Here is a 20,967-nt window from a genome sequence, read left to right on the forward strand (position 1 = left end):
TTAGACACGTCGCCCCTCCAACACCAGCCAGCGGCAACAGCGACACCCACGGCCCAGCCCGGAAGCACAGACAAGCTGGAACAGAGGCAAATCCAACCCTCCCAACGAACAAGCCACCAAACCCACCTATCAGGTGGTAGATCGCAAATCTACCAGCGCTAGACATAATTCACCTTTAAAAAAAAACTTCCTATGCATATAAGGGGTGTCTGTAGATAAAAAAAATCACTGTGCAGCTTTAACTAAAGTTGAAAAATGCCCCCTGTTATAGGTATAGGCTATTTACATACCTCATGAAGCCTGGCTGGAAAACTTCTAGGACGTTGCTAAAACACGCCCAGCTGTTACTGTTCACCTTCACTATCACAGGTGTGAGCTTTCAAACGCAGTATGGGAAAGAAAGTGCATGTGAAGGGGGTTTTGAATCAGAGAAAGAGCTCACTCCTGTGATGATGAAGGTGAACCATAAGACCCCTTTTACACTGGCACCACTCCGCATTAGCGGTAAAGCAGCGCTTTACCGTCGTTTTTGTGGCGCTTTTCGGCTGCTAGCAGGGTGCTTTTAACCCCCGCTAGTGGCCAAAGAAAGGGTTTAATTTGCCTGAAAAGCGCCATTGCCGAAGCGCTTTGCAGGCGCTTCAGCAGCGGTGCCCATTCATTTCAATGGACAGGGACGGTGGCCCCAAAGATGCTGCTTGCAGGACTTTTCCTAACGTCCTGCAAGCGCACCACTCCATTGTGAAAGCACTCGGGCTTTCACACTGGGGCTGCAGGGAGGCGTTTTTCAGGCACTTTACAGAAGCTATTTTTAGCCCTTTAGTGCCTGAAAAACGCCTCCAGTGTGAAAGGGGTCTGAGATAGGGTTGTCACCTGTATGGGATTCACCCGTACAGTCCGGGATTTGAATCATGTGCCCGGTTTTGGGCCCCCCTGAAAACTGGACACATTCTGATAGGATCGTGGCTCATAGCTGGAGATAGGATTAGGTGTTCTCCTCCCTCCAGCCTGCAAGTGGCAATAGAGAGCGGCACTGCCAAGGAACGTACACGGAGTGTGTGGAGCCTGGAAAGAAAAATTAGGAACTTCTTTGCAGTTAATGATCAGTGAGTACAGGGTGAAAGGGGGGGGGGGAATGGGGGGGGGGGGTGGAGCAACGAAAGCAAGAATTTTTTAATTATTGCTTTATCCATCTAATAATATTTGGATGGGGAAATGATCACTATGATGCAGTAGGTGCAGATTGTTAGAAATTAATTTTTCTGGACAATTGCTGATTGTTACTATTGAATATGTTTGCAAAGTGCATAAACATGAATGTTCCGTTAAAATGTTTGTGCAGGTTTATGACACAATTGTTCTACACAACTTGTATTTTGATGCAGACTACAATTTTCATCCAGCCTCACATTTAAAGCGGACCTTCAGTCATTTTTTCAACTTTCGATCTATTAAATCTTCTGCCCTTGTTGTTTTAACTTTGGATAGAAAAACATATTTTTTCTGCCAGTAAATACCTTATATAGCCCACTTCCTGTTTCTTGTCTGGTAATAAGCCTAGGCTTATGACATCATGCACAGCTCTCTCTCTCACTCTTGTGAGAGTTTGCCAGGTAAGGAGGAGGGATGAGTCATAAGAGGGCCAATGAGAGCTGCAGAGCTGGAGGTGTGTTTCTGTGTGTCTGTGTAAATCTAGGAAGTGAACAGGCAGCAACTTCAGCTGCCCACAGTTAAAATGGTTGTAGCCAGACTCAGTGGAGATTTCTGCAGCATATTTTGCAAGTACAAAATCACAGTATATATAAAATATTATCCAAAGTGGCTGGAGGGAAGCTTTATAATGGCAAAGATGTTTTTATTACAAATTATGTGAGCAGACTGCAGTTCCTCTTTAAAGTGTATCTAAAGCCAAAAATTTGTAATTTTTTTTTGGTTTAGTATAGAATCGGAAAGACACATTAATCGCTTACCGACAGGCTCACGCCGATATACGTTGGCAGAAGGGCATGTACAGGCATATTAACGTACTTGTATGTTGCCCTTTAAAAAGTGGCTTGCGGGCGCGTGTGCACGCCCCCGCCACGCAGTTTGTGAGTATGATCGCTGGTCCCGCGGACTCGATGTCCACGGGGATACTCGCGATCGTCTCACAGAGAGGAAGAACGGGAAAATGCTAATGTAAACAAGCATTTCCCCGTTCTGCCTAGTGACAGGACACTGATAACAGCTCCCTGTAATCGGGAACGGTGATCAGTGTGGTGTCACACTTAGCCCATCCCCCCCCCACAGTTAGAATCACTCCCTAGGACACACTTAACCCCTATAGCGCCCCCTAGTGGTTAACCCCTTCACTGCCAGTCACATTTACACAGTAATCAATGCATTTTTAATCGCACTGATCGCTGTATAAATGTGAATGGTCCCAAAATAGCGCCAAAAGTGTCCGATGTGTCTGCCATAATGTCGCAGTCACGATAAAAATCGCTGATCACTGCCATTACTAGTAAAAAAAAAAATTATTAATAAAAATGCCTTAAAACTATCTCCTATTTTGTAGATGCTATAACTTTTGCGCAAACCAATCAATAAACGTTTATTGAGATTTTTTTTTTTACCAAAAATATGTCGAAGAATACGTATCGGCCTTAACTGAGGAAAAAAATGTTTTTTTATACATTTTTTGGGGATATTTATTATAGCAAAAAGTAAAAAATTATGCGTTTTTTTCAAAATTGTTGCTCTTTTTTTGTTTATAGCGCAAAAAATAAAAACCGCAGAGGTGATCAAATACCACCAAAAGAAAGCTCTATTTGTGGGGAAAAAAAGGACGTCAATTTTATTTGGGAGCCACGTCGCACGACCGCGCAATTGTCAGTTAAACAACGCAGTGCCGAATCGCAAAAAATGCTCTGGTCTTTTGCCAGCCAAATGGTGCGGGGCTGAAGTGGTTAAAGTGATTGTAAAAATAACCTTGTAAAACAACACAATCAGTTTAAAATATAAATGAAAGGCGAAAACATTTTTGGATAGCTATATATTTAAAAAAAAAAAAAACATTATAAATACCTGGGGGGAGAAGCAGCAGCACACTGAGCTTGCCAGTGAATGGCTGTGCAGCGGGGACGTGTCAGGACAAATCTGATCATTGGAGGAGAGTACACTGAGTTCCCAGCACAGCTAGAGAACGGACCACAATGTGCTCTCCTGCTTAGGGTGGTCAGTTTTTAATAGGAAAGCAAAGGGACACCAGGGATTTCACAGAAAGGAAGCAGTACAAAGAGAACAAGATCAGTTTTAATATAAGTACATGGTACGGCAGGCACATATCAGGAACATGAAATGTTGGGGTAACAAACGCTTTATAACCTGTCAGTTAATTGCCCTAGTGACCATTCTTACCGGAAATGAAAGTGACGGAAAATCAGATGTCACTAGAACACAAACAGAGGGGAAAACTTGCAATGGGGACACTTGTTGCGGCAACAACTGTAGAGAGGATTTAGCTCAGTTTGAAAGATGTCCTCTCATTATCTCATGTGTTTGTATAACATGAAGTGAAAGAAAAACTGCCAAATGTAACACAGATAAAAGAAATTGTGGCACTTTAAGGCAAAAAAGTCAGAAGCAGAAAAGCTCTGTGCCTTTCAATTGGTTCTAAAGATGGGGGATTTTTACCCTAATGTGTTCTCTGCATTAAGGTAACCGCCCCCCCCCCCATACCTACCTAAGCTTGATCTGGATCCAGAGCTGTGCAAAAGAGCAGCATCTCTCTCAGCTCTCTCTCTCCTCGAAGGCTTCCTATTGGATCCCGCTGTTGCCAATCACAACCAATGAAGAAGTAGCAGGGGGCGAGGCCGAGCCATGCTTTGTGTGTTATGGATACACAGAGCCAGCTCAGGAGCGAGCCCACATGAGTGCCCCTATAGCAAGCGGCTTGCTAAGGTGGGCATTTGAAGGGGGGGGGCAGGAGCGCCTGTGGGGGACCCCAGAAGAAGAGGATCGGGCACAAAAAAATAAAAACTGCAGAGGTGATCAAATACCACCAAAAGAAAGCTCCATTTGTGGGAAAAAAAGGACTTAAATTTTGTTTGGGTGCAACTGTAATGGATGTGATCGTGGTGAACTGTCTATTCCAATACCTGCTTTATATACCTAACATATATAAACTCAGCTTCTATGCTTATTAAGCCTTAAGACATTGACAGATATTCTGCAAAGCTCGAAGCTTGTTCAGGAACTAGACTGACTACAAAGAGTTAATCGAAAAGTTTGCGCCTGCTTCCCAGAATACATTCAGAATATAACAGCATAACACAATGGAGCAAGAGTAAGAGAATGCTGCAAAAACAATTATTCACTTCTGCAAATGTACATTAGCTGAAAGCCAAAATTTTGTCACATATTTGTATTTTTATATTTGTGGTTTGTATGCGCCAGTCTTGTTGACGTATCTCCATCTTCAATGGAATTGTATAAGTGCCGTTTCAAACAGGGGCGGCACGACTTGCAGGTCGCCTCACCGAGGCGACCTGCAAACGACTTCAGCAGCGACTTGCAAAACGACTTCTGTATAGAAGTCAATGCAAATCGCCTGAAGTCGCCCCAAAAATACTACAGGAACCTTTTTCTAAGTCGGAATGACTATTAGAACGGTTCCGTAGTACAGAACGGGACGCAACTTGTCAGGCGGCTAGGTCGCCTGACAGGTCGCCCCTGTGTGAACCGGCACTGAAAGTCTTGAGAAGCGGAAATATTAAACAGAAAGTAATTTGACTCTGAACTAAGCTGTCTCATTGTGAGCTTACTTGAAGCATGCATGCTTTTGTATTCAACAATCTGATCGGGGTAGATAAAATGATATTGGAACTTTTGTTCTGAATCCAAAACACAACATCGCACGACCGCGCAATTGTCAGTTAAAGCGACGCAGTGCCGAATCGCAAAAAGTGCTCTGGTCAGGAAGGAGGTAAAATCTTCCGCGGCTGAAGCGATTAAAGAAAATAAATTATGCATTCACAATCACTTTACTTGCAAATGAGAAACTGAACCCACCAAAATTTCATGTGATTTCATTGCCAATTTGGTCAGTTTTCTACATTTAAGAATTAAAAATAAAATACTGATATAATTAGACAGTAACCACTCATCGCTGGAGGAAAGCATACAAGTACACCCAGAGGAATGTGTGCCATAATGAGAACGTATGCTGTGCACAGTATAGCAAGTGCTGCCCCCCCCCCCCCCCCCCTTCCCGCCAGCTACATTTCATGTTAAATAGCAAAAAGCAGTTCTGGAGAAAAGATGCTTCCAGGAATCGTTGTTACATTATATAAAATCAGGTGCATAAATATAAATGTAAATGTTACTGTAAGTCTGGTATGTTTTTCATTTAGTTATGGCATGCTGGGATTTGTAGAATACCCAGAGGGAAGGGAAAGCTTGCAAAACAAAGGAAGCCAACACAGACACATGAGACATTAGTATATGGGTGGTGGCAGTTTTTTCCTGTAATTGCCATGTACTTCTGGGTTTTCAGTAGGTCAGCTATTGTGAAAAATATATTCCGGTAACAGTACGTGACTACCATATGTCATGACATTTGTATATTTATTCCTATTTATTTCTCATGACTTCATTCGTCTTTTTCTGTGATTTTTATTTATGTGTATGAATTCAGTTTGACAGTACAATTTTAAAGGTTCATAGAACAATTATAATAAGACCCATATAATCAGTGGCTCTGGACTGTTTTGCTATATAACCAAATAGAACTGAGCAGATCCAATATTTTAGCATTATTCTAACCATGGGAGTGTTAGCATAAACTAATGCATAGCAGAAGATATTCACATGTATCGGTTAGGACTAGCTCGGTCCCTCCAAATTTAATCCTTTACTACACTATATTTCCAAAAGTATTGGGACACCTGCCTTTACACGCACATGAACTTTAATGGCATCCCAGTCTTAGTCCGTAGGGTTCAATATTGAGTTGGCCCACCCTTTGCAGTTATAACAGCTTCAACTCTTCTGGGAAGGCTGTCCACTAGGTTCAGGAGTGTGTCTATGGGAATTTTTGACTATTCTTCCAGCGCATTTGTGAGGTCAGACACTGATATTGGATGAGAAAGCCTAGCTGGCAGCCTCCGCTCTATTTCATCCCAAAGGTGTTCTTTAGGCTTGAGGTCAGGATTCTGTGCAGGCCAGTGAAGTTCCTCCACCCCAAACTCGCTCATCCATGTCTTTATAGACCTAGCTTTGCCATTAAAGGTTATGTGCATGTAAAGGCTGGTGTCCCAATACTTTTGGTAATATAGTGTAGTAAAGGATTAAATGTGGAGGGACTGAGATAGTTCCAAAGTGCAAATTTATTGTACGCTACCCAAAGGGAATAGATTAGGAAATGAACATGGATGAAGAAACAGAAAAGAATAACATGTTTAGTGTTTTAGTGATTGGGTTTACATAATTTAGGTTCTTTATAATGCATATTAGTGCAGACTAACCTTATCCTTATAGTGACCTTAGCTTTAAAGTGGTTGTAAAGGCAGAAGATTTATTTATCTTAATGCATTAAGATAATAAACCTTCGGTGTGCAGCAGCCAACCTCAGCCCCCTAATACTTACCTGAGATCCCTCTCAATCCAGCAATGTTGCACAAGAGTCTTGGCTGTCAGGGACTCTCCCTCCTTATTGGCTGAGACAGCATCTTGGCGCCATTGGCTTCTGCTGCTGTCAATCAAAGTCAATGAGCCAATAAGGAGAGAAAGGGGGCGGGCCCGAGTCTGAATGGACACACAGAGCAGCGACTCAGATGCCCCCAGAGCAAGCTGCTTGCTCTGGGGGCACTCAGCAGGAGGGAGGGGTCAGGAGCACTGATGGGGAACCCCGAGAAGAGGAGAATCTGGATGCTCTGTGCAAAACCACTGTACAGAGCAGGTAAGTATAACATGTTTGTTATTTAAAAAAAAAAAAAGAGATTTAGTGTCACTTTAACCACTTCAATACAGGACACTTTCACAACCTTCCTGCCCAGGCCAGTTTTCAGCTTTCAGTGCTGTTACACCTTGAATGACAATTGCACAGTCATGCAACACTGTACCCAAAATTTTTATAATTTTTTTCGAAGAAATAGAACTTACTTTTGGTGGTATTTAATTACCATTGTTTTTTGCTAAACAAATAAAAAAAGCCTAAAAATTATGGGAAAAAATGTTTCTCCTTCACTGATGGGCACTGATGAGGCGGCATTGATGTGCACTGATGGGTGGCACTAATAGATGGTAATGATGGGCACTGATAGGTGGCACTGATGGACAGTGATGGGCACTGATGGGCACGGAAAGAGGGCATTGATAGGCAGCATTGATGAGGAGGCACTGACAGGCATTACTGATGGGCACTGATTGCCATCCCTGGTCGGCACAGGTTGGCATCCGTGGTGGGCATGGGTGTGCACCCCTGAAGGGCCTGCACTGATAATCGATGCACTGATTATCAGCGCAGACCCCCCCTGTCAGGATTCCTGCAGATCGGCTCTCCTCTACTCGCACCTTGTCAGGGTGTATAGAGAAAAAGCCAATAAACAGCACTTCCTGTTACCATGTGATCAGCTGTGATTGGACACAGCTAATCACATGGTAAAGAGCCTATGTCATATGATCTTTACCAAGATCGGAAATGCGGTGTGTCACGCGCTGCATGCCCTTTTGGGCACACACTAGTGGCTTATCCTGCTAGACGTCATATGATGCCCATGGGAAGTGTTTTAAGGGTGTTCTCCCCCAAAGCTCTGGCAAGGCATACACTCACCTGCCCCCAAGATATATTGCTAGAAAAAACTTTCTTTTTTTTTTGAAGGAGGGAAGGGTTGAACCCTCTGTCAAATTTTTATTGCTGTCTTTGTTCCCATTGGGAAAATGTACCCCCTCTGTTTGTATTGGTGACCTAAAGAAATTTAGGTGAAATCCAAAATTTTATATTTGTCCTCAAAACAAGTGAAGGGAAATCTTCCCTTTTGTGGACAATTTTCTAAGAAAAGGAATTCCCCTCTTAATTTGAGAGATTTCCTTCCTCGCTTCCTGTTGTGTCTCCTGGTCAGGAAATAAAGGAATGTTTCCTCAATAGTACACAGACAGCAAATAATAACTGACTGCGATTGTAACCCTTCTCCACTCTATAACTAAAAATGTTTTGGCCGTACATACAGTTTAAGTGCAGTAATGAAAATGTAAGTTACTAACCTAGCTCTGCTGTCTGGCAGGGGTTTGAAAATCTAAGATTAAAAAAAAACCTTTAGTAACCATATACAACCACCCTGGAATAAATAATTTCAACAAAAACTATATTCTGCACTCCAATTAATGAAACATCATTTTGATGTCTTTTGACATAGCACTTCTCTCCTGTAAGCGGAAGATCCGTGTACCCCCATTAGCCCTCCTCATTCTCCCAACCATATTATGTGGGAGTGTGACGAAGGCACTTATTCCCCTGAGAGAGATATTTATTCTCTTTCACGGGTAAATTGTGATTACTTGCAAAAAATAATTTATACAATGTATCATCTAATCTCATATGTTGTTTGTTTACTCTTTACTCCAGAATTCACTGGTTTCTTTTCTATCTATTCATCTCTTCAGTCCACACAGGTTGATCTGCGCAGTCAGCTCTGCATAACAAAAAGTAAGTCAAAACTATTTGATCTATTGCCATGGCACCACTGAATATACTTTCCCTGAATGTTCAGGGAATAAATGTCCCTCAAAAAAGGACCAAAGCCTTCCGTACTTTCCATAACAAGAAGGCTCACATAGTATGCCTCCAAGAAACACACTTCACCAAAGATTCTACTCCAAAATATATTTCTCCTTTTTATCAACAAATTTACACGGCTTCTGCCTGTACCAAGCAAAGGGGAACTCTAATTGCATTTCACCGATCCACGCCATTCACCTTATCATCAGAAATTAAAGACCCAGAAGGTAGATACCTGATACTCATGGGTTATATAATGGATACAGCAATCACGGTGATTTCCTACTACGCTCCTAACAAACAACCTACACCATTCCTCTCACATATATTACAAGTGATTAATACACACAAAATAGGAACAGTGATAATGTGCGGGGATTCGAACCAGGTCCTCCTCCCATTTCTAGATAAATCACCTTTTACACCATCCAAAATAACCTCTAGATTACCTTTTTCTCAACTTCTTTCCAAATACAATCTGGTAGATTCATGGAGAGAAAGTAACCCAATGAAAAAGAAATTCACTTATTTCTCGCACCCTCATCAAACCTTCACCAGAATAGATCATATTTTTCTAACAATAGGAATGATACCAGAAATTATTGCATCAGATATAATTCCGATTCCGTGGTCTGACCATAATGCAGTATACACTACTATAGCCTCAGCCATACCAAAAGCACATGACCCAACGTGGTACTTACCGGACATAATGCTCAAACACCCACTACATCAGATGGCCATTGAACAAGCTTTAAAGGAATACATATCAATTAATAATACAACAGACATCTCCCCAATAACACTGTGGGAAGCTCATAAGCCTGTCTTGCGTGGTACAATACAAAGACAAATGGCACTATTTAAACGGGAACGCAAAAATCTAGCAAAAAAACTAGAACTCAATTTTAATGCAGCCTACATATCATTTCAAGATAATCCATCTCAGAGTACAAAATCTCATCTGGAAAAATCTAGATTGGAATACGATCTATTTCTCACTGAGTCAGTTGATAAATCCCTCAAACGCTCCAAACACAATTTCTACATGAATACAAACAAACCAGGTACATATTTGGCTCGGGCATTAAATTCAACTAACAAATCTTTCAAACCAATACGTTTGAAATTATCAAAAAATGTTTACACTTGTAATCCAGTTAAAATAGTCCATAAATTTCACTCACATCTCGCAACTTTATACAAGACAAATAATGAATTTAATCCTACAGAGGCTGAATCCTTCTTCTCAAAAATAACCTTACCTGAGTTATCTCAGAATCAAAAAAGCAGTTTGGATGAGCGTATAACTATAGATGAAGTTGCTAACGCCATAAAAGACCTAAAACTTAACAAAAGACCAGGCCTAGACGGCTACTCGGCTTTATACTATAAAACATTCTCAGAAATACTCTCTCCCATTCTCACTGAAACTTTTAACAAACTTATAGATGGACATTCTTTTCGGCAAGAAACACTAATGGCAATTGTTTGTATGATCCCAAAACCCTTTTCTGATGATACTTCCTGTGTGAATTATCGGCCTATCTCTCTGTTAAACCTCGATATTAAATTATTAGCAAAAATAATAGCAAAACGCCTCAATAGCATTATAGGAAAATTAATACATAGAGATCAAGTAGGCTTCATGCCAAATAGACAGGCAGGCGATAATATACGCAGGGCAGTGTTATTGGCACATATTGCTAAAAAACGGAAAATCCCTTTATGTTTTCTATCTCTCGATATTAAGAGGGCATTTGACACTGTATCCTGGCAATATATGCAATATTCATTACAAAAATGGGGTTTTGGACCCCACTTTTTAACATGGATCAAAGCATTATATAATAAACCCAAAGCCTATATAAAATATGCTGGATACAAATCTGAAGCCTTTAATATCGAAAGAGGTACCCGACAGGGTTGCCCATTATCTCCCTTATTATTTGCCCTTATACTCGAACCCATGGCCCAATACATCAGAACAAACCAAACTATAACTGGCATTGAAGTAGGAGGTATTACACACAAATTATGTATATTTGCAGACGATATATTACTTTTTCTATCATCACCACAGGTCTCTGGTCCTAACTTAATACCAGCTCTTGATGGATTCGCAGCCCTATCCGGCCTTATGATTAATCCTAAGAAATGCCTAGTGCTTAATATTTCACTCACAAACATGGAATTGATCCCGGCTAGGGCTGCACTCCCATTCACATGGGCAGAAAAATCAATCCCATATCTTGGAATTCATTTAACAGCATCTCATTCTGACTTATTCTCAAACAATTATCCTCCTGTATTAAGACAGATCACAAATCTAATAAAACAATGGTCGCAACTTCCTTTATCCTGGATAGGGAAGATTAATGCAATCAAAATGACTATTCTACCCAAATTGCTTTATCTTTTCAGAGTCCTCCCTATTCCAATTCCTTCCTATTTTTTGAGAATAGTACAAAAAAGAGCAAATTCGTTTATATGGGGCTCTTCTAAACCATGTATACCTATACACACACTACATCTTCCCAAAAATAAAGGAGGCCTGGGATACCCTAATTTTACTAACTACTACAGAGCAGCACATTTGGCCAGTCTGTCCAAATACCATGCAAAACAGGAAATCCCATTATGGGTATTTATAGAGGCTTCAGAAAATGACCCTCTATTAATATCAAATTTATTATGGCTTGATCCTAAAGACCGCTTTAAAATTCATAATCCCATAACTAAACACTTCCTATCTCTCTGGGATAAACTAAAAACCAAATATCAGTTACAATCTCTACACAATCCTCTCCTTTCTTTTATCAGAAATCCGGCCTTTTATCTGGCATGGATCTACCCAAATTCTTTTAAAGCTTGGACAACATCAGGCATTCAGACACTAAATGACTTCATAGCATCTAAATCATTCCTTTCATTCCCATCGCTTAGAGAAAAATATGATCTACCAAACTCTGAGATATTTAGATATCTCCAAATCAAAAATTTCTATACACCATTCCTAAAGGGGGATACACCATTATCCCAATTATCCATTTTTGAATCAATCTGTACAAAAGATCCATTTGCTAAAGGTACAATTTCATCACTTTATAATCAATTATATGGAGTAGCAAATCTTAATAGACCCTCTTACGTTCAGCGGTGGGAGGAGGACCTGGGACGAACTTTAGAAGACACGGACTGGTCTAACATATGGCTCACATCTAAGTCATCTTCACCCAACATCTTAGCACTGGAGACAAATTATAAAGTCCTAACTCGCTGGTACCTTGTACCCGCTAGAGTGGCAAAATATTCACCTAATACCTCAGCTCTTTGTTTTCGAGGATGCCCAGAAATAGGCACATATTTACACATATGGTGGACGTGCCCAGTAATCCAAACCTTCTGGAAGGAAGTCTTCGTGATTGCATCTAAAATATTTAAAAAAATAATACAACCAGATCCATATTTAACTTTACTTAATCTAAAACCGGAATGGTTAACACTCTCTCAATTCAAACTTATGATCCAACTAATAACGGCTGCAAAACAAACAGTGGCCAAGGCATGGAAATCTCCTACATTGGTACTAGCAGAAACAATTCACAAAATGAATAATACAATGTCCCATGCTAAGATGGTAGCCATCGATCAAAATCAAATTCCAAAATTTGAAAAACTTTGGCATCCTTGGATAAAACAACAGTTCCTGTCAAACTTCAATGACTCTGTCCTGTTGCCATGGTAACAGATTAAATGACTTACAGAGACACCTATTCTAAGGCTTCAAAGAGAACTAAAAAGAATAATAAACTGACGAGCGGGACAACCTTGTGGACCATACCTCTACCTTTCAACCCTTTTTCTTCTTTCTCTTTCCTTTTCTCCACCTTACGATTAAAGCTCATTATCAGAATTTATTTGACCTATATACACTCTACTTGTAAACAATATGTATAGTAGGTATAAATCATTTAAATACCTACAAAAGTAACTAAGGAAATGATATATATCTTTAATTTAGGTTTACGTGAACCCAATGTTTAATATTTGAAATTTCATGATATTTACCTATATAAACCCTACTGTAAAACAATGAGCTTACTTTATAGATCCTTGTAAACTTACTTTATGTATCTTTATAACATTGTATACTCAATAAACTTCTTTTGACAAGGAAAAAAAAAACCTTTAGAAGATAAAGCGTCTCCCATATATTCATTTAAACAATGTAATAAGCTGTTTGCACAGAGTTCATCTTTATACATACCAACTATCTTGACCAACTTCTTATGCAGGAGTATCTCTTCCTAATGCCCTGTACACACGACCGGTTTTGCAGTCGGAATAAACTCCGAATGTTTCTCCGACGGAACTTCGACGGAATTCCATTCAAGCGGTCTTGCCTACACACGGTCAACCCAAAGTCCGACCAAAATCCGACCAATGTCCGACCATCCAGAATGCGGTGACGTGCGACGGGACTAGAAAAAGGAAGTTCAATAGCCAGTAGCAAATAGCTTCCATCTCGTACTTGCTTCAGAGCATGCGTCGTTTTTGGTCCATCGAAACAGCATACAGACGAGCGGTTTTCCCGATAGGAATTGGTTCAGTCGCAAATATTTAGAACATTTCGCAAATATTTAGAACGTTCTATTTCTAGGTCCGTCAGAATTTTCAAAAAAGAAAGTCAGATGAGGCATACACACGATCGGAATATATGATGAAAAGCTTCCGTCTGACTTTTTTTGTCGGAAATTCCGCTTGTGTGTACACGGCATTAGACTACTTTAAATAACTTTATATTTCTTTTTATTGGTACATTCACACCTTCACATTATGCGGTTTACAGAATCCGATTTGCTGACCTGTTTAGTGTGGTGTTCAAAACGATTTACCATGTCTTACATGTGGCTGGTTATTTGTACAAATGATTTATTACTCATACTGTATTTCCCTTTGCAGTGTAAACTTCTGTGGGCAGCGACTTCCTATCTTCAAAACGTCTTCATCAAAACGTTACTATAGCTTAGGGACATTTTTTATTTTTATTTTTTCAAACGACATTTTTTTTTTTTAAATTATTATTATTATTGCATTTTAGTGTAAATATGAGATCTTAGGTCTTTTTGACCCCAGATCTCATATTTAAGAGGTCTTGTCATGCTTTTTTTTTATATTAGAAGGGATGTTTATATTCCTTGTAATAGGAATAAAAGTGACACATTTTTTTTTTAAAAGAATAGTGTAAAAATAAAAAAGTAAATAAGAAAAAAAAAATTTTAACGTGCCCCGTCCCGCCGAGCTCGTGTGCAGAAGCGAGTGCATACGTGAGTAGCACCCGCATATGTAAACGGTGTTCAAACCACGCATGTGAGATATCACCACGATCGTTAGATCGTGGTGTAACTCAAAAACATGCAACCTGTAAAATTTTTTTAAACATCGCTTATGGAGATTTTTAAGGGTAATAGTTTGTCGCCATTCCACAAGCGAGCACAATTTTGAAGCGTGACATATTGGGTATCAATTTACTTGGTGTAACATCATCTTTCACAATATCAAAAAAAATTGGGCTAACTTTACTGTTGTCTTATTTTTTTATTCAAAAAAGTGTATTTCTTCCCTTGTAAGACCGATGCGCAAATACAGTGTGACAGACAGTATTGCAACGACCGCCATTTTATTCTCTAGGGTGTTAGAAAAAAAAATACATAATGTTTGGGGGTTCTAAGTAATTTTCTAGCAAAAAAAAAATGATTTTAACTTGTAAACACCAAATCTCAAAAAGAGACTCGGTCCTTAAAGCGGAGGTCCGCCCACTGCTGAAAAAATTAAAAGCCAGCAGCTGCACATACTGCAGCTGCTGACTTTTAATAATCAGACACTTACTTGTCCTGGAGTCCAGCGATGTCGGCACCGCAGCTGATGTTTCCATCAGCTGTCGGGTGCATGCTGCCTTCATTGCGAGTAAGGGAACAGTGTAGCAGTGTAGCTTTTCGGCTTCACGTCGGGAACCCTACTGTGCATGTGTGAGGCTCCACTCCTCTCTCCTACTGGCCCGGCAACAGGGGGAGGAGGAGAGAGCCCCAGCCGTGACGTCAATACCCGCGACTGAGGCCCCCCGGAAGTGGGGAAAGCATACCTGTGAAACACAGGTATGGTGTCACACCCCCCCAAAAAAAGGTGCCAAATGTGGCACCGGAGGGGGGGAAGGAGTACAATGAGCGGAAGTTCCACTTTTGGGTGGAACTCCGCTTTAATTGGTTCATTTATTGATAAACGACCTGGAGGATGGGATAAACAGCTCAATCTCAGTATTTGCAGACGATACTAAGCTAAGCAGGGCAATAACTTCTCTGCAGGATGTGGAACCTTGCAAGAAGATCTGAACAAATTAATGAGGTGGGCAACTACTTGGCAAATGAGGTTTATTGTAGAAAAATGTAAAATAATTATTTTGGGTGGCAAAAATGAAAATAAAAAAATAAAATATGAATGCAATCTACTCACTAGGGGGAAAATCTCTGGGGGATTCTAGGATGGAAAAGGACCTGGGGATCCTAGTAGATGACAGGCTCAGCAGTGGCATGCAATGCCAAGCTGCTGCAAGCAAAGCAAACAGAATATTGGCATGCATTAAAAAGGGGTTTAACTCCAGAGATAAAATGATAATTCTCAAACTCTACGAGACTCTGGTCCGGTCACACCTGGAGTATGCTGTCCAGTTCTGGGCACCAGTCCTCAGGAAGGATGTGCTGGAACTGGAGAGAGTCCAGAGAAGGGCAACAAAACTAATAAAGGGACTGGAGGATATTAGTTATGAGGAAAGGTTACAATCACTGAACTCGTTCTCTCTGTAGAGGAGACACTTGAGAGGGGATATGATTTCAATGTACAAATACCACACTGGTGACCCCACAATAGGGATAACATTTTTCTGCGAAAGGGAATTTAATAAGACACGCAGCCATTCACTAAAACTAGAAGAAAATCGGTTTAACCTTAAACTGCGTAGAAGGTTCTTTACTGTAAGATCGGTTAGGATGTGCAATTCTCTTCCACAGGCAGTGGTTTCAGTGGGGAGCATCGATAATTTCACAAAACTATTAGATAAGCACATGAACACAACATACAGGGATATACAATGTAATGCTGACATAAAATCCCACTCATGGGTTGGACTTGATGGACTTGTGTCTTTTGTCAACCTTGCCTACTATGTAACTATGTAACTATGTTTTATCACATCAAACTGCACTAATGAGTAAGTAAAAGTCCACTTACCTGCTAAGATTAAAGGGCATGGGATATGCAAGCACATTTCAATGGCATCTTCCTGGCCAGAACATCAGGAGAACGTACAGTATGTAAGGCAGAGTTAAAGGGTGGCCTACTGCAAACATCTCCAGCATTAGCTTATCTAGTGACTGGATAACATTTCCTAACCTATCTGACTGCTTTTAATCCTGAGAGATAATTTATCAGTACTAAATCTAACTGAAAATGCCCAGTTATTTTATGTTTAACTAAACCATCACGGACTGTGGAAAATTTTGCATTTCATTTAGAAATCTAGGTCACAGGGTGTGGAGGAAAAGTGGAGAGGCACAGAATCCAAGTTGCACCAGGTCCAGTGTGAGTTTTCCACAGTCAGTGGTGATTTGGAGAGCCATGTCATCTGCTGGTGTTGGCCCTAATGCATTTTATAAGTCCAAAGTCACCGCAGCCCTCTACCAGGAAATTCTAGAGCACTTCATGCTTCCCTCTGCTGACCAGCTTTATGGAGATACTGATTTCATTTTCCAGCAGGACTTGGCACCTGCCCACACTGCCAAAAGTACCAATACCTGGTTTAATGATTATGGTATCACTGTGCTTGATTGGCCAGAAATTGCCTGACCTAAACACCATAGAGAATCTGTGGGGTATTGTCAAGAGGAAGATGAGAAACCCAACAATGCAGATGAGCCTCTATCAATGAAACCTGGGCTTCCATAACACCTCAGCAGCACCACAGGCTGATCGCCTCCATGCCATGCCGCATTGATGCAGCAATCCCTGACCAAGTATTGAGTGAATACTATACTGTACACAGACATACTTTTCAGAAAGCCAACATTTCTGTATAAAAAAATCCTTTTTTTTTTTGGTCTTATCTATTATTCGAATTTTCTGAGATACAGAATTTTGGGTTTTCACTAGCTGTAGGCCATAATCATCAAAATTAGAAAAAAAAAGAAATGCTTGAAATATATCACTCCATGTGTAACGCATCTATATGAAAAATATGAGTTTCACTTTTTGAATTGAATTACTGAAATAAATTAACTTTTTGATGATATTCTAATTTTATAAGATGCACCTGTATGTACCATAGAGTGTAAACACTATAACTTTCACACAAACTAAATAATATACACCAATTTGAGTTAATTTTAAAGAAATGTAGCAGAATACAATTTGGCCTAAAGTTATGAAGAAAGATTATTTGCTAAATTTTAAAACAGAAACTAAGAAAAACGTGGTTTTTATCTTCAAAGTTTTCTGTATTTTTAATTTATATAGCAAAAACATAAAAAACCCAGTGACGATTCAATACCACCAAAAGCTCTCTGAAAAAAAAAATATATAAACATTTTATTTGGGTACAGTGTTACTTAACAGAGTAATTGGCATTCAAAGTGTGACAGCGTTAAAATCTGAAAATTAGCCTGAGCAGGAAGGGGTGAAAGAATTTAGGATTGAAGTGGGTAAACACCATTTCAACAATACAAATAACAAGAGTGAAAACTAAATAGGTTTAAAGGGTCAGTTAAAAGTTATTTTTTTAAGTTTTTAAATATAAAATATAATATTACCTAAAAGTTATATTTTAGTTATAGATAAAGCCTGGTAGGTTGAGTCAGTACCTTTTCAATATTTATTGGGTACTCCCAATACCATAATTCTTAACTCTTTCCTGTCCTCTTGGAAGGTTTGTGGTTCCCAGCTTTTCCTCTTTTTGCATTCTTCTATGATTCTATAAAAATCTAGTAGTGATAGCAGAAACCCCTCATACAGCCCACAGCCCCCAGAGATTAATAAATTTGCTAGGTGGTTTAACTCTCCAGCATGTATGAAAAACTGAAATATAAAAGGACTGAAGCTTTAAAATATTTTGCTGTATTCAGAAAATCTGAAGACACATTTACTTTAACAAAGTAGTTTACATTTCTCTAACTTACCTGTTGTCTGGTTCTCACAAAGTACTGTCCAGCTTGGTACACCAAGGAAGAAGATGGGAAACAGCAGTTTTAGCTTCATGATTTGTCCATATACAACAGACAATGCCATTTTTCGAATGGTTAACAATGTTATCTCTTTATCTAAGCATCAGCACTGCAGGTCCCATAAGAGATAGTAAAGCTTTGCTTTCAGTCTTTTAACACAGATGATGTTAAGCTTGTTCTCACAGGCTGGGTGTATCTTTTCCTCTGGATAACAAGGGAGGGGGGTCAGCATCTCTCTTACCTAATTAGTTAAGTGAAGCTAGGGGGAAGCTGACAGCATTTAGCTTTGGAAGAACAATACATTTTTCTAAGATCAAGATACCCAAAGCTCTGGAAGGAACTAAAACTGACCACAAGTGGGATGTCATTAGTGAACATTACATAAATTCTGGAGGAAAAGCTTAGGATTCAGACACAGGAAGATATGTCCGTGAGAATTCCCAGCTGACACTGGTATTTCAGGCTTGTTTCTCCACAACCTGGATATGTATGGAATCCTTTTTTGATTCAGATTGAAAACTCATCCTCTTCTTTCTCTATTAAACACAATAATATAAAGTCAAATATCTCCTGCTGTAATGTTTACTAGAGGATCAGCCAAAAGCTTTAGATGCCCCTGGCCAGGGCTGCTGTAAGAAATCATGGGGCCCCAGCACATTGCCCAGAAGTTTACCGAGCGCCCCATCTCAGACAATCCGGCCTTCTTCCTGCTCCACGCCTCCAACATTCCAAGCAAAACATATAAAAAAAATCAACAGTTCGAAATCACCTCGACGCAGCCAAGGTGTGCATTCCTTTATGCTGGAAATCCACACAACCTCCATCCATAGACCTGTGGTTCAAAAAAGTGGAGGAAATTAACAAAATGGAGGATCTTATCCTCACGGCCCGCCATCAACGCAAATGCCACACTAAGACGTGGATACTCTGGAACATGTTTGCCTTCTCTGATGAGGGACGAGCCCTCTTTGAAAGCGACACTGTAAACTAGAGCAACCCTAGTATAGTCATGGTGGACGTCAGTAGCCCGCTGACGCTGTCCACCGACCATTCCTTCTTTTACTGCAACCCGAGAGAAGCTCATTCATTCACCCCCTGGGTCCAATCCCCCCTCCCCACTACTCTCCCTTCCCTTCCTCTCTATCCTCCTCCCCACCCCTCCCCCCTCTTTCTTCCCCCCCCCCCCCTTTCCTCCCTCACACTTCCTGTGTTTTTCTCTCTTTTTTTTTTTTTCCGTTTCTATTTTTATTGTATTGTCTCTACAGATCTATATTTTACTACTGTTTTATAATATTTGAAAAAGTTGGGGCAGGGTCCACGAAACCACCCATTGCAACACACTGAATTCCAGTGAAATAGATATTTAGTGATTCAGTTGTAGAGGTTTACAACCACATTTTCTCTGTCCCTCCAACAGGATGATGTTACATGTGAAGAACGAAAGATGTGTTTGACATGCTATGCTTAATTGTAATTAGAAACTATGTTTATGATAATGTTTTGTTGTTTAACCTCATCCTATACCACTGTACCTCTTTTATGTAATTGAGGATGCTGTGTTTCGTGCTCCTTTGCCTCTTTAAATAAAAGATTTGAAAAAAAAAGAAATCATGGGGCCCCGTACAACCTACCTGAAATGCCCCCCCCCCCATCATCCCCTGTCAAATGTTTTCTGATGAGCTGACAGCTATTCAGAGAGCAATGCACATGTGAAGGAGCCCTTCATTTTTTATTTTTTTAGTTACTTTTTAGAATGTTATTTTTTTTAACTGCCCTGTTTGGTGAGGTTTAACTTTTGGAACAGAGAAAGGGTCTTTTCCCTTCCACAGGCAGTGGTCTCAGCGGGGGGGCATTGATAGTTTCAAGAAACTATTAGATAAGCACCTGAACGACCACAACATACTGGGATATACAATTTAATACTGACATACAGTGGGGACGGAAAGTATTCAGACCCCCTTAAATTGTTTACTCTTTGTTATATTGCAGCCATTTGCTAAAATCATTTAAGTTCATTTTTTTTCCTCATTAATGTACACACAGCACCCCATATTGACAGAAAAACACAGAATTGTTGACATTTTTGCAGATTTATTAAAAAGGAAAAACTGAAATATCACATGGTCCTAAGTATTCAGACCCTTTGCTGTGACACTCATATATTTAACTCAGGTCCTGTCCATTTCTTCTGATCATCCTTGAGATGGTTCTACACCTTCATTTGAGTCCAGCTGTGTTTGATTATACTGATTGGACTTGATTAGGAAAGCCACACACCTGTTTATATAAGACTTTACAGCTCACAGTGCATGTCAGAGCAAATGAGAATCATGAGGTCAAAGGAACTGCCTGAAGAGCTCAGAGACAGAATTGTGGCAAGGCACAGATCTGGCCAAGGTTACAAAAAATTTCTGCTTCTGAGGTTCCTAAGAGCACAGTGGCCTCCATAATCCTTAAATGGAAGACGTTTGGGACGACCAGATCCCTTCCTAGAGCTGGCCGTCCGGCCAAATTGAGCTATTGGGGGAGAAAAGCCTTGGTGAGAGAGATCAAGAAGAACCCAAAGATCACTGTGGCTGATGCAGTCGGGGGATGGGAGAAAGTTGTAGAAAGTTAACCATCACTGCAGTCCTCCACCAGTCGGGGCTTTATGGCAGAGTGGCCCGACGGAAGCCTCTTCTCAGTGCAAACCACATGAAAGCCTGCATGGAATTTGCTAAAAAACACCTGAAGGACTCCAAGATGGTGAGAAATAGGATTCTCTGGTCTGATGAGACCAAGATAGAACTTTTTGGCCTTAATTCTAAGCGGTATGTGTGGAGAAAACCAGGCACTGCTCATCACCTGTCCAATACAGTCCCAACAGTGAAGCATGGTGGTGGCACATCATGCTGTGGGGGTGTTTTTCAGCTGCAGGGACAGGACAACTGGTTGCAATCA

The 20,967-nt window shown here is 40.3% G+C and overlaps 1 protein-coding gene across 1 annotated transcript in view; it reads right to left on the minus strand.

Annotated features, from left to right (window-relative positions):
• LOC141134450 (proteinase-activated receptor 1-like) overlaps positions 1 to 18,362 on the minus strand; it is a 70,592-nt gene extending 52,230 nt beyond the window's left edge. Inside the window, exon 1 of the mRNA XM_073623988.1 lies at positions 17,983 to 18,362. Within this exon, the coding sequence (XP_073480089.1) occupies positions 17,983 to 18,091 (109 nt within the window). The 5' untranslated portion in view covers positions 18,092 to 18,362. The remainder of the gene's footprint in view (positions 1 to 17,982) is intronic.
• Positions 18,363 to 20,967: the final 2,605 nt, after the last annotated feature.

This window comes from Aquarana catesbeiana, linkage group LG01 (assembly GCF_042186555.1).
Source record: "Aquarana catesbeiana isolate 2022-GZ linkage group LG01, ASM4218655v1, whole genome shotgun sequence".
NCBI lineage: Eukaryota > Metazoa > Chordata > Amphibia > Anura > Ranidae > Aquarana > Aquarana catesbeiana.